Source organism: Stegostoma tigrinum, chromosome 8 (assembly GCF_030684315.1).
Source record: "Stegostoma tigrinum isolate sSteTig4 chromosome 8, sSteTig4.hap1, whole genome shotgun sequence".
NCBI lineage: Eukaryota > Metazoa > Chordata > Chondrichthyes > Orectolobiformes > Stegostomatidae > Stegostoma > Stegostoma tigrinum.
The window spans coordinates 45,411,069-45,426,310 of NC_081361.1; the positions used below are offsets into that span (position 1 = coordinate 45,411,069).

Consider the following 15,242-nt stretch of genomic DNA (forward strand, 5'->3'; position numbering starts at 1 on the left):
GTTTTAGGTCCTTTTTAAAAGCCATTTCAGTCCATGGCAGTCTCGGGTGATAATTCAGATAATGAAATCAAAGTCAATAGATCTGTCAGCTCCACCTGCAGCAGGAGAGAAGCCTTCTATTTAACATCTCACCAAAAGGACAAAAGAAAAGAGTAGCATGAAGCTGTTAGCTCTTCAAAACAAACCTCAACTGGCACTGTAGAGTTTGACAAAGAGGAAAATTTACTATTCTTATCCGGTTTATCCTGTGTGTGGCCGCTGTGCCGCATCAGATTATGTGACTCTCAGTTCTGACTTGGAAATATATTACCATTCCTTCATTGTCATTAGGTCAAAATCCTGGTGCTTTCTCACTAACAATATTGTGGATGTACCTACTGCAAACAGGCTGCAGCGGTTTACCACCTCCTTCTCAAGGACAGTTAGGGATGGTCAACAAATGCTGATCCAGCCAACAAAGCCAGAATAAGTTTGGAAAAATGCTCAAGTGATCTATTAAATGGGATCAAATTGAAGATGATCCACCATTATCATCTTCTCAGAGTGGCTACCAAAGGTCAGCTTTGCCAATAAATGGCCCCATCCCAAGACTGACTAATAAAAAGAACAACCTTAATATCCATTACATGAGAAGGCATAAAGCAGAATAGCTACTTCTGACAGTGTTCAGGTGAGATACTGCCTCCCCATCCACTGTTATCCTCTCCGTATGTCAGCATTCATTCTCCACATTCACATATTGGCTGCTTGGTGAGATAGAGAAAGGTGTCTAATGCCTGTGAATCGTATTACACATGAATCAGTGCCCTCAGGATGAAAGAGTGAAGAAAAGAAATTCTTATTTTGGCCAGAATCCAAATCCTACCTATGTTATTTGAACACGTATTGTATGAATACTTTGTTTCTTGAACTAACCTTAATTGTTTCTCCTTTTAAAGGCCACTTCTACAGATAGGTAGTAAGTTACTGCAATTACTCAAATATATTTTCATTGTTATATTTGAAGGAGACAGGGCTTGAAATTTTAGCAAAGACAACATTGGGAGCATTTACCTTTTTCTGAATTGGTATCTTCCAAATGCTTGGCATTTTTCCAGAAACGGTAGGCAAGGCAGGGCAGGGCTTGATATTTCACAAGAGTCAAGTTCGGTTCTGAATGATGGAGTAAGGCATGTCTGATTAGTGAGGGCTTGGCTCTTGTTAATGTCTGATTCACATTGGTTGCCATTGGATTGCTTGCAGGGGATTCTTAGATGTGTCAGAATTAGTCAAGCAGAGAAGTAATATAAGTTGACAGTCTAAACACTTTCAGAGTCAACCTTCCCTCTCCTGCAATAAACGTCGATTATTAACTTGCTGCAGAGATTGAAGCTTTTTGTTAACGATGAATACATTTTTCTCAAGAGCACTGGTTGGTTACAGCTTTATTATTATTATTGCATCCTCAGTGTCCGGCACCTACGTTTGGAATGGTAACAGATATATAGGTAGGTCTCTATACTTATCTTTCAGTACTTCAACTAGAAATTCAAAATCTTGAGTGAGTTGTGAATGATCTGTGAACAAAATAAAGTTCAGGAGTATGTCACTGTACTCCTTCTGCTTTACAATGACCTTGCTTGATAATATATTCAACCTGAGTATGAAGTCATTCCATGTTAGGATTTTACATTGTTTAGGATCTTTTTACACTCGAAAGGGAGCCTCATGACTCAGTACTGGGAGCGGCCCAGATTCTCATTTTCTGTATCTGGGAGCTGGAAGAGCTAAAATGCAAGGAAATAGAAGGGAAAAATCTGAACAGATAAACTTGGAGTGTAATTAGTTGTTTAGTATAAAATAAGCAGACACGTTGCTTTCCCAATTATTACTGAAATGATATGGAGTTGAATTACATGAACTCTGGTCCTAACCGTACCTCCTCAATGTCAAGAGTATGACCATATGTCCAAAACAGCAGTCATTTGACTATGGTGTCCATGTCACTTAAGTGTTCCTACCCATTGCCATTTTAACTGGATATCTTGTCAGTCGTACACACTCATTGCAGGCAGGTGAAAACCTCCTGGATGTGCAAAACGTTAGAGGCCCAATACACTGTTTTAATTGAATAAGTGAACAAGCCCAGTGCTGGATGGCTAATAAACACTGCAAGGAAGGGCTGTCTCAGACACTGATACTGTCTTTTAAATATCATTCATCTGTGACTAGTCAGGTCACAACATACTTCTCTACATTACCAGGCCTATTACTTTTTCCTCATTAATTGATTGATTGATTGATTGCCATGTGTAGCAAAATACAATGAAAAGCCTTGTTTATGAGCAGTGCAGGCGGATCATAGTACACGGATCAAAAAGACTTCAACAGAGGCATATAGGTTATATTGCACAGGGTGTGCGATAGGTGAGATCAACATTAGCAAGATCAGCATTATTTGAGGCTAGTGAGTTCATTCATTGTCTAATAAAGGCTGGGATGAAACTGTTCCTGAGCCTGCTGGTGCATGTGTTCAGGTTTCTGTATCTTCTGTCTGATGGAGGAGGTTGTAGGAGGTCATTACCAGGGGGTGATGGGTTTTTGATGATGTAGGCAGCCTTTCCACTACAGTGAGCTGGTAAATGGTGTCCATAGATGAAAGGTTGGCTTCTGTGATGGTCTGGGCTGTGCATGCCACCTTCTGTAGTTTCGTACGGTCCTGGGCACAGCAGTTGCCATACCAGGTCATTGTGCACCCGGACAGTTTACTTTCAATTGTGCATCTGTAGAAGTTAGTATGGGGCCTTTGGACATGCCACATTTTCCAAGCTACACGAGAAAGAAGAGGTGTGCCTTCTTGAGCATTGCATCTACGCAGGAAATCCAGGGCAGGTTGTCAGCTATCATCACTGCAAGGAATTTGAAGCTCTCCCCCCTCTCATTTTTATTGCATTATCAACCTCAGTAAACTCAATCAGGGTACAGGTTTCGTGTGGGCAGAGGAATAGCAGGAGGAATTGTAGATGTATCTGTCAGAAAAAAGCAGGCGATGGGATTGCTCTTAGGACAGATGCAGAGCAGGAATCACTTTCTGGGGCTACTCCTGGCTTGAGGCTTCATGTTACTCAAGCCTGTGAGTGCACAATTGCACACTGGTCCATCTTTAGATTTCCATTTTGACATGGTGGAGAGGCTTATATAATTCAATGGTTGCTTGAGTGATGCTTTCGGGAGCTCCTTGCTCCTATGGGACACCCATGACAGCAAGATTGAGGGAAGGTGCTCGGCAAAGTACAGTCCAAATGTCCTCAATGACAGAACAGACAAAGGAAGTCTGGCTGTGAAGGTGAAGAAGGCTGAAACCTCGAAGAGCTCATTGTAACTGAGGCTCAACACATCACTGAAATCGGATCACAAACTAGACAGAATCATTTGAACGTTGAGAGAACTTATGTTAAATGAAGTAATGAACAAGTTCTGTTAGGTCCATTTGTCAAGACTTGTAGCAATAGAGAGCTGACGATGGGACCAGGGTGGATTTTGATTTGTTCTTGGATGTGGGCATATTGGTTAGGTGATCCTTCATTGCAATGTAAAAGTGTTAATGAACTGCCCTCTGAAAGTTCAGCGATCCATAGGGTGTCAGTGCAGCTACAGTGCTGGTAGCAAGGCATTTCCAGGACTTTTGAGCCAGCAATAGTGAAGGAATAGTGATACAGTTCCAACTGAGGATGGCATGTGGCCTATGGGTTGTGGTGCTTCTGATCATCTGATGTCTTTATTTTTCTAGGTAATAGCAGTTGCATGTTTGAAAGTTGTTGTCTGAGAAGCCTTGACTATGTTGCTGCAGTATATCTTGTAGATAGTACAGACTGGCATCATTGTCCATCAATGATGAATGAAGTGAATTTTGAAAATTGTGGATTGCGTGCCAATCAAACAGGTTGCTTTGTCCTGGATGACATCACTTCTTGTTTGTCTTTGGAGCTCCATTACTCCAGATAAATGGAGGGTATTATTCCTTTATATGTACCTAGTAGATAGAAGACAGGCTTTGGGGATTAAGAGTTAAAAAAGATAGAACATAGAGCAGTACAGCACAGCACAGGCCCCTCAGCCCATGGTGTTGTGCCAACCTATTATCCTACTGAGATCAATCTAACCAATGTACCCTACATTTTACTGCCATCCATGTGCCTATCCAAGAGCCGCTTAAAAGTTTCTAAAGTATCTGACTCCACTAGCACTGCCAGCAGCGCATTCCACACACTCACCACTCTCTGTGTGAAGAACCTGCCTCTGATATCTCCCCTATACCTTCCTCCGATCACCTTAAAATTATGCCCCCTCATAATAGTAAATTTGAGTTACTCCCCACAGAAATCTCTGCTCTTGTTGCTACATTATTTATCTGGCTGGTCCAGTTCAGTTTCTAGTCAATGGTAACCCAAAGGGTGTTGAAAGTGTGGTATTCAGCAATGGGAATGCCATTTGAAGCAATGGGGAAAAGGTTAGAGTCTCTCTATTTGAAGTGGTCATTGCCTGATGATATCAATGTTGCATGCTACCTAACTGCCCAAGCCTGAATTTTTCAAAGTGTTGTTGCATATGGAGATGGGCAGTTTCAAAATGGTGCTGAACATTGTGTAATCATCAGGAAAAGTCTCCATCTCGGACCTTATGATGGCGTTTTAGTCATTGATGAAGTAGCTGAAGGTGGTTGAGCCTAGGACACCGCCCTGAGGAACTCACACAGAGCTGTCCAGGAGCTGTGATGATTAACACCCAACAATCACAACCGTCTTCATTTGTGCCAAATATGAATCCAACAGCGGAGACTTTATCCCCTGATTCCCATTGACTCCAGTTGTGATAGAGGTTGGTGAACCTGAGAGTTCTTGGTCAGTATTGTACACACAGGCAACAGGTTCATGAAGGTTATTTGACATATACATTGGGACAGAGCTGTCTTTGGACAGCAGCATTTGTGACTGAACAGTCCTCAGCATACCTTCCTGTCACCCCAAACAGGGAATGGGGGTGTGGTGCTAGAAAAGGTGTCTTAAAACTAGATTGTCCTACTTTCTCCTGCCTGGGGAAAATAACCCTTCCGTGCCACCATCTTCGTGGTCAAAGCCAGAACATTTTAAGTTGTGCGCCTTGGAATGTTGGAATACTCATGGGTAAAGTCAACAGGCCAAGAATCAACCTGTTCAGCCACATGAAAACCGACTGCAGAAACTGCCAGCCTTGAGGTGGCCTCACCTCCAACTGAGAAACAATCGATGATGGTTCTTCTTGTTAGCTGCTGCCCAGGTTGTCTGGCTCAGCTGATCTGCCAGTGGTTAATTTAGGGAGTGACAACTGAAGATGTATTCACAGCCTCAGACATCCCATCATGCCTCTTTTACTCCTCTATGACTCCAAGAGAGCAGACAGCAGAAACAAAGTGATTTCTTGAAAGCCCATATCTTTGTGGTTCATCAGTCTACCTAGAGAAGTCTTAAAGATGGGTAATCCGATCAGAAACATGCAGACATTCCACGTCTCTCAGTTTTTGAATACAGCTGGTTGTGAAAGTGAAGCAGTGCTGCTTCCTTTGCACCTGCTGTACATCGAATGGGGGATGAAGTGCACCAGGCACCTTTCAAATGAGCTGGGGCAGCTGTTGAACAGATCATGTTTAATGTTATGCTGCTTGGGCTCTGAAGCATTAATGCTTTACAAAACTCTGGCAAGTTGCCTGGAGGTGTAATAAACGACTAGGACAGAGTTCATGAACTTTGCACTGGTTTCCCGTCACATCAATGTTCATTCAAGTAGTTTAGAAAATGAATAAATTAAAAATAAGGTGGAATATTATGAATAGATCTACCTGCCATTTGTCAAATAAATTAGTTTATCTTCAAGAGTGTTTTGACCAGTTAAAGATGCAAACATTGATAGAGACTCTGAAAATAGCCTTTTCAAACATTTCTCTCAAAGAGAAGCAAGCCAGGAGTTCCAATCTGCGATGCTTGATGTCAGCCATTCACATGAAAGAAGTTTAGATCAAAAAAAGTCTCAAAATTACCTGTGATTTCCTTTTTAAATGTATGACTAGTGACTAGCAGATGTGCATTATTCAAATTATAGACTGTTACTCAACGGTCAGACAATTATGAGCTGTACAATGTGGCTTCGTTACATTGTATATATTGTGTAGATGGATATGATCTATTCTGTAATCTTACTAGGGTTGAATCTTGCCAATCTGACAAGATATGGAGCAAACTCACACTTGATGCTTTGTAACTGGCAAGTTGGTGGTCTTGGGTGTGAATCCTGGTTAGACTGTTACAATTAGTCTCAATGCCCCTGAACTAGGAGAATCCACAAGGTTCCAGTCCCTAGTTCTTACCTAGTAATCACAACCGGTGTGCGGCACAGAAAAGGCAGATTAGAATTGTTGCCCTTACCTCCCATAATCAATAATCCCTTGATACTCAAGTTATGGATCAATTAGAAGCAATATCAAAGTTAGGCCACACATTGACATAAGATAGCAAAAGGGAATCAAAGAAAATGAATCTGAGAAATAAGAGATAAAATATAATGCAACTTTCCAATTTAATTTATCCTTCCTGACATATCACCTATTGTTCACTAATTATTGCTGAAAGCATTCATATGTAGCTGAGTCCATAACCTGTAGCTTGGCATACTCCAGGCAAAGTTGTCACATGAAATAGAACTGTTGGAGACGGCAGTAAATTACTCAGTGTCCACATATCCATATTCCTGAAAACTCAGAGGTCTACAGAGAAATTGCAGAATTTTTTTTCCCTTTTATCTTTTCACATCACATTGGGGATTTTTTTTAGATTTCAGTGGTGTATATTTGAGAAAATTCAAATGAATGTGAGCGACAGTCAAATGAGAATCTAATGCTTGGCTAGACACCTGTTTAGCTGTTCTGCTTTGCTCTTAATTACTTGCGTAGGAAATTCGTACAGGTAGAGTTTACAAATGTTGGAAAATCACTGAGATTTGGATTGAAAACAATATGCACAATGATTTTCAGTGCTAGAATGTTTAGAAACGAGGGATTTAAACAAGATTTGCTGTGTACATTATATTGTGGGTGTACATACACCTCAAGCAGCAATTCAAGATGGTGGCTGACAAAACTAGGGATGAACAAGAAACACGGGCTTTTCTATCAGAGATAATAGGAACTGCACATGCTGGAGAATCCGAGATAACAAGGTGTAGAGCTGGATGAACACAGCAGGCCAAGCAGCATCTTAGGAGCAGGGAAGCTCTTGTTTTGGGTCCAGACCCATTTTCTGATGAAGGATCTAGGGCCAAAACGTTAGCTTTCCTGCTCCTAAGATGCCACTTGGCCTGTTGTGTTCATCCAGCTCTACACCTTGTTATCTCAGATTTTCTACCGAAGTTCATAAAATTGTCTTTGAGGTAAACTTAGGGTAGTTTAAGGTTATCGAAAAGCTTAGTGATATGATTACTGGAACATAGTTTGAACATTTTCAGACCTCCTAGTTCTGAACTTTGAAGCTATTTATCACAATTTTCTTATTCTGTAAAATTCACAGTGAATGTGAACTTTTTTTTATCATATTTGCAATTTATCTAAATTGAATGGTATTTAGTCAGGAACATTTCTGGTCTATCAAGCAAAAGTTCCTGCCAGTAAATACACTTCACAGCCAATTTGCACCAAATCATTGGTTGAATACTCTATTAAAAAATTGGTGGATCATAAAACCCTGGTTTCAAGTAAGAAATCAAGGAAGAAGAGCATTACAGGCCAAAAGACAATAAACTCCTTTCTGACTGACAAAGTAGGAAAATGTGTAGAATAAGTAAAATTCATTGCACAATGAAATGCAATTATGCACCACAATGGAAGGGCATGCAGGTACCTAAGTGAAGTCAATTTAGTGAATGAATTTGATGCGTACCTCTGTTTGGCTTTAAGCAAATTTTACTCCTTTGCTTGAGATAAGGAGTTACACAATACCAGGTTATAGTTCAACAGGTTTATTTGAAAACACTAGATTTCAGAGCCCCGCTCCTTCTTCTGAAGAAGGACTGAGGCTCTGAAAACTTGTGTGATCAAATAAACCTGTTGGGCTGTGATCTGGTGTCATGTGATTTCTGACATTGTCCAACCCAGTCCAACATTGGTACCTTCACGTCATTGATACAAGGTAGGCAGAGGGCAGTTGAATTTGAACTAATTTACATTACAATGTTAACTTTTTTTCATGCTGCTGGTTAAGGGACCCACCTGACATAGATGAACTCTAGGTGAATGTGCATGGGACCACTGGCTTAGTTTGTACCCAGTAGCAATTTTGATATCCTCATGGTTGCAGTTACCCCCACAGCTCTGCTCTCTTTCTCACCCCTAAATGACTGTGCATCATTCATCTGACTTCACAACTTTACCTAAGTGGCTGGTTGCTTTATGGGCTTCCTGATCTTCTCTTGGTTCTAGCTATAGAATTTGCATTTCAGATAGCCAATTGGCTTTTAGGGATGGTAAAACTGTCCAGACTCCCCTTGCGGACTTCATTGATGTCAGTTATGCTGCTATCTCTACCCCCCTCGCTCCCTCTTATGTGTCCACCTGCCAGTTAAAATCCATACTAAAGCTCTTTTCAAGAAAATCTCTTGCATCACTAACTACTGGTCTCCAATCCAAAGATGTGACTCCTGCAAAAATAATCACTTAAATAGAAATCCCTCCAAATAATTAAGGATAAAAGGAGTGCGACCAGTTAAAGCCCAATTGTGTTGTGCTCTGAACAATTGCAAATCAAGGCATACAACTGCTGACGCTTTGGTTTCTGAACCTTAGCCACACCCAATAAATGACACATGCCAGGTAATCTCTATGTGGGAGAAAGAGAGCTCCATGCTGTTAGGCATGAGAATTGATCATGCCCATTTTATGTAGCACTCAAGGTTTCCAAAAAAATTAATAATTGCTAATTATTTACTTGTAACTCTATGCTCATAAAAGAAGGCACTCAATGTAATTCTGCTGTCCACTCTAGGCTATGAAAGCCCAAACTTCAATTTCTGAATTTCTTGACTTTCGACATATTGAGGTGGAGGCCTGGTATTTCATATATTATGTAATATATAATATTGTAGATTACCTATATATTCACAGGCAGTGATGGCATGCCTTCCTTGGTGATTTCATTGTCAATACTATTGTGCTGAAAATGTGTTGTTTTCAATGGGTGTGGCTGATTATTTAGCAATTTCCATAGTAGTGAGGTAATATGGACCACAACAATCCAGTGGCTTGACAACAATTGTAAAATATTTATTCTGCCTCCCTGTTTTTATCCTCCCCTTCCTTTCTGTGTGATGACGGTGCTAATAGTGTAGACATCAGGTAGCTGGGCCGCAACAGCAGTTCCAAACATGTCTTACAAAACCTACTTGCTGATTTGGAACTGAGTAAGCAACATTTCTCTTCACTTATCCCAACATCGGTCACAAACCGCCCAGACACATACCAGTCTGGGAATTGAAAGCTGAATCAGCATCAAAGCACCTGGAATATCTTTTGGTAATAATATGTCCAACAGCAAATTGCTCTGAGGAAACAGACATGAAGTAAACATTCAATGTTATATTTATATATCTGTAGAGAAAAACAAATGCATTTCTGTTGGTTGTTTATAATCTTATTCTGTAACCGTTATGTTATTAGAAAGATATCATAGTTTCTTTCTTCCAATTTCCTCTTTTCGGATTACTAACATGTGCTGACATAAGATTGCATGCATGCTGCAAATAAAATATACAAGAAGAAATATTGGAGAATGAAAGTCAATTGCTTCAGCGGTTAGGTTTCTTCATGTGGATATTTGAAACCCAAATAGCGTAACAGTCAAAATGGAGGGTTTGAGTTCTAAGGAGAGGCTGGATAGGCTGGGGCTTTTTTCACTGGAATATAAGAGTTTGAGGGGTGACTTATAGAGATTATAAAATCAGGAGGAGTATAGCTAAGGAGAATGGCACATGTCTTTTCCCTAGGGTGGGAAATTTCAAAGCCAGGAGGCATATTTTTAAGGTGAACAGAGAAAGATTAAAAAAAGACATGAGAAGAATTTTCTCTACACAGAGAGTGGTTCATGTGTGGAATGAATTTCCAGAGGAAGTGGTGGATGTGGGTACAGTTACAATGCGTAAAAGACACTTGGATAAGTACACAAGTAAGAAATGATTGGAGGGTTATGGGTCGGCAGGCAGATGGGATTAGTTCAGTTTGGGATTATGGTAAGCATTGCCTGTTTGGGCCAAAGAATCTGTATGACTGAATGACTTTACTTAGGGTTCAGTTGGCAAATTAAGTATGGGACTGAAACATTAAAGTGGTGGGAGATGTAAAATTGGTCTGCTGCGATTTAATTTAATGATGAGACAGGCTCGAGGACCTGAGTGTCTATTCCTGTTCCAAAGTTCTTAACAGGTATTATAGAACGAGTCATTATGCATGGTCATTATTGTTCTTAGCTGATGTCTACAGTATAAAGTGATTATGAACAATGGTTGGGATCAAAATTCTGGAATGATTCTTATTACCTTTGACCAAGAATACTTGAGCTGATAGTATTGCCACCCTAGCTAAGAGCTTGGGATGAGAATGCGCACACTGCCTATTTGGAGGGATCCTATTGACAATCGATACACTGTGCAATATCAATATACTGGGATCAGGATTTTTATTTTCATTGCTGGAACAGAAAGTTCATTCTTGTCTTGATCAATTTTTGTGTGAATTGTGCATTCCTAGTATTAACCTTAAAGTTGTTTTCTTCCCTTCTGTCCTACACATGCAACTTAATTTGAAGTGGTTTTGCAGATCTACTTTACTCATAGGGCTTTCATTGTATCAGTCATGTCTCTGCCCCCCTTTGAAGTTCAAAAGTCTGACTTAGCTTCATTTAATTCAATGTAAAGTGCATGAGTTTTGAATAAGTTAAAATCATAACTGAAGTCTTACGTTGTCTATCACAATATATCACTGTCTTCAAATTCTTTTATGGCTTAATGAAAAGGAAATTATTTTGACAAATGCACTAAGAGTTGCTCAAATATGTATACTAAAAGGGAAAGAGTAGGTGTAGTTTATTTGGATTTCCAAAAGGCACTCGGTAACGTGCCATATAAAAGATAAATTCTCAAGATATTGACTTATGGATTTGGGGCTCATACATTAGCATGAATGGAAGACTGATTCACAGACAGGAAGCAAATAGTAGCGCTAAACCGTGCATTTTCATATTAGCTGTCTGTAACTAGTAGAGTTCTATAAGGACAAGTACTGGGCGCTCAGCTACTTACAATCAGTATTGATGACTTAGATGAAAAGACTGAGAGTAGTCTTTCCAAGTTTGCCAAAGATATGTAAGGAAGTATACATGTAAACTGAATATAGTACATACTTTTGAAGGATTTTCTCTTCCTAATTAGAAAAACTTCTTCATAAGGACAGCGACCCATGTGACATTCTTTTAAAATATATGCGTTGTATTTAATGTCTTTCATGCATATCTTCTTGCATGAACATATTCAAGCATTTGAACATATTTGTAATGATACCCATTATCTCTGGGCGGTCGGCACAATTGGAGTCAAACATACAGAATTTGTTTATTCTTCTTAACAGTGACCACGTCTGGGATGAATAGTAAATGAGCCATGCCTGTAATGACTGAGCAGCTGCCCTGTCCCCTGAGTAGCCTTTGAAACTAGGTAGGGCAGGATCCTATAATTACAGCAGAGCCATCACTTGCAGAAACAAGTCCAGAGGCTTCCCGAATAAAAAGGCAAGGGGGCATTTGCAGCATTTCATGAGATTTGGCTGTAGTTTGTTTTTGCAAGTATTGAGTGCAAGCATTGACTCTGATTCCAGCTTGTCATATTTGTAAGAACCAGATGCCTTAAGCAAATCCTTTCTTGTACAACTAGATGATTGCAAGTGTAAAAAATAAAACATTACATTATTAACCTACTTACAACCACATTCAGTTGATCAACACAGAAGTCCTGATTACCGTATTTATTTGGTTTGTTTGTATCTTTCAAGATAAAAGTTACACCATTGGTGGGCTGGGAGAAAATTAGAACAAGTCTCAAAAACATAATCTGCAGCAATTACTCTGTTGATAGCGCTTGCTCCTCTGGGCCAGACAGTTAAGAGTTCAAGCCTCATTGACATTAATTTGAGGTTGTAAACTGTTATTGACTCCGGAAAACATTTAGGTGAAAGTCGGAAAATAAACCAACGGCCAATGAGTCCATCCGAGTGGATCTTAAAACCCTTACATTGTTGTATGTTAAGAGTTGCTGTTACTTCCTTCCATAAAGTTCTCATATTAAATAGGGGTTTCTAACTTTATCTATTGGGCTTTTTGTCATCTTTAAGCAAAAGCATAATTCTCAAAGAGTTCTGGACATTAATAACCTCATTGACTACCTTGGCATTGCAAAATAGCTTTTAGGGATATTACCAATTTTCAGCCAATATTTGTAATTTTCATTTTACAGCACACAAAACATTTAATCAAAGTTATCTTTCATGGACGTAAAAAACAGTTTAAATTCCAGACAATTCAAGTTTGCTTTACCAGGCAAAGAACTGGGGAGAAACATACCAAACTCAGGATAACATATGAGTAGGCTGCTTTTCAATAAACTCCCACTGGACTGAAATATGAAAAAAAACAGAACTCGCTGGCAAAGCTCAGCAAGTTTGGCAGCACCTGTGGAGAGAAATCAGAAATTTTGCATCCAGTGTCCCTGCTTCAGAACTGGTGGAAGGGTCATTGAACCAGAAATATTAGTTCAATTCTCTCCACAGATGCAGTCAGACCTGCTGAGATTTTCCAGCAATTTCTGTTTTTGTTTCAGATTTCCAGTATCCACAGTTCTTTTGATTTTTTTTTCATCCCAACTGGACAGAAACTGATGTATGGGTTATTATTGTATGAAATGTCTTTTGCTGCATATGTTAGAGAATGAAATGTTACTGTCATCACACAGATCCATTTCAAATCATCATCAAATTCAGAATTTAGCATCTCACGCATGCTGTCTAAAGCATGCTGTTATTTTGCCTAATCTAGTGACTTTGTTATTGAGTGGAAGCTGACTGCTGGCCAGTGGGGCTGGCATTGCTGAAAATGGTAACAGTGACAATGGTAAATCTAGGCTTTAACCCTTAATATAGAGTGGAAATCCTAGGATATGATGTCACATGTGACTGCGTCATTACATATGACAATGACATGATTTCATGGGACTTTTCCACTGCTCCGTAGGGATAGTTGCTGAGTAAGTTAAATGGCTAATTATTGCAGCTCCATCCTCCATTAAAATTAATGGTAAGACCAAGTTTGTTAAATTAATTGTGCTGTTATTTCATAACCACTTAGACAATTGCAGAATGGGGACAGAGGCCTCAGAATTCTCAATGTTCACTATTAAGCAGTTCGTCTCAGAGCAATATTTTCATTGACCTCTCACTCTATGAATTTAATTGAAAATCTAAAACTCAATAGTGTAAGTAACTGAATTATTTTATCTGCCTAATATGTTCTAATAAGCCACTTCCTAACTGGTAATTATGTCTGTATTTAATGAGCCTGTATCTTAAACAGGGATTGTATCCAGTAATGAAACCATGCTAGTCGTCACAATATCCAAGGGAAGACCCTTCACACAATCCCTTCTTAAAATTGATTTATATGCTGTGCCAATTCCCATGCTATCAGATTAGAGCCATTGTTCTGAAAACATGTCCCTCCTAAATAACTTATTCGTGCATAGGATGTGCTTTGGGCATCCACAACACTGCTTTTGATCTACAACTAAACTCGTTGCGAGGGATTCCACTGACCTTTGCAGTAAACTCTGATGCGAATTTATCTTTGTGAGATTGAATGTTGCAACTGGCAAATGTAAACATTTTTTCATACAACTTGTCATCATCTCCATACAGCTGCCCTGTTGTACGCCCATGTTAAAAATAGGATGAATGTCAGAGTAGGAGTCATTTCAATCAAACATTTACGTGGTTAATGATTACTTAAAGTTTTTTTATATTATCCATTTATCGACTGGTGAATTCCATTTGATGGACTCAATAATTTTTGAGGCTTTGCAGGTATACAACTTTCGTTGGGAAAGATATGTTACCTTTCTCCTTAACAATTCCAGGATATAAATTTTTAACTTTTCTGTTTAAAAGCCGGTATTGTGGACATATCACCTGGGTGAAGCAGCCTATACATGAAGTAATGAGACACAATACTGTCCTCACAACTGAGTGGTACTTTGAAAATCCACACCTGGATATTTGTGGGAGAGGACTAGATAAGGGAAGAAAAATAGATTGATCGTGACTTATTTATGATTGCTAGAAGTAAAATGCATTTGTACATAGGGACCATGTTTTCAACAAATAAAAGGGATGTGCTCAAGCTGTTCACTGTTTTGAATTATCTGAGAAATTGGGGAGTCTGGAGTCTCCATTGCAACACTTTGACCAATTCAATTTGCCAACCATTTGGTACCCTTTTTTGCTGTAGTAGAAATAGATGAACTGGATGTGGTGATATGATTTGTGTTGTTCTATGTACAGTGGCATATATAAAATATTTGCTTTGCAAACAACTGACAATTTGAAATTGAATGAGGTAGATTCAGTTACATTTCCAACCATTTCCCTGTAGATCCGAGCTAGCTGTTTACTGCTACATGTTTAACAAATGTCTGCATCTTCTGCAGTACTCCGCAGTATTTCTATGTGTATTCATGGGCTACAGTATGTGGTTCATCTTACTTATAGAAGCTTGTGTGACCATAGTACATTTTTGCCACCTTCTTGCAATTAACTGCAAGAGTTTTAAGGACAAAGTCTGCCTTTTGGATGTAGATTGGTGCTTCTCCACTCCCCAGCACACTTCTGCTCCATCACCTGCCTCTGGCCCTACCTCCCAGTGGTGCTGCAGCTCCAGCTCTATCAGATCCCCCTTTTCAGTTTTTGTTGACTGAGTTTCCTCAGTCTAAAGCTTTGGAATTTTCTCCCTAAATCTCTCTGATCCTCTAATACACTGTCCGCCTTTAAGGTATTCTTTCAAGCCTATATCTTTAACCAACCTTTCGGAAACAGGTTACGTGTGTGGCTCTGTGTTGATTTTAAGTTTGATAATTCTCCTGCGCAGCTCATG

At 39.5% G+C, this 15,242-nt stretch overlaps 1 protein-coding gene across 1 annotated transcript in view; it reads left to right on the forward strand.

Annotated features, from left to right (window-relative positions):
- Positions 1-1,157: 1,157 nt before the first annotated feature.
- Positions 1,158-15,242, forward strand: part of LOC125456316 (laminin subunit gamma-1-like) — a 67,343-nt gene continuing 53,258 nt past the window's right edge. Inside the window, exon 1 of the mRNA XM_048539346.2 lies at positions 1,158-1,487. Coding sequence (XP_048395303.2) covers positions 1,385-1,487 — 103 coding nt within the window. The 5' untranslated portion in view covers positions 1,158-1,384. The remainder of the gene's footprint in view (positions 1,488-15,242) is intronic.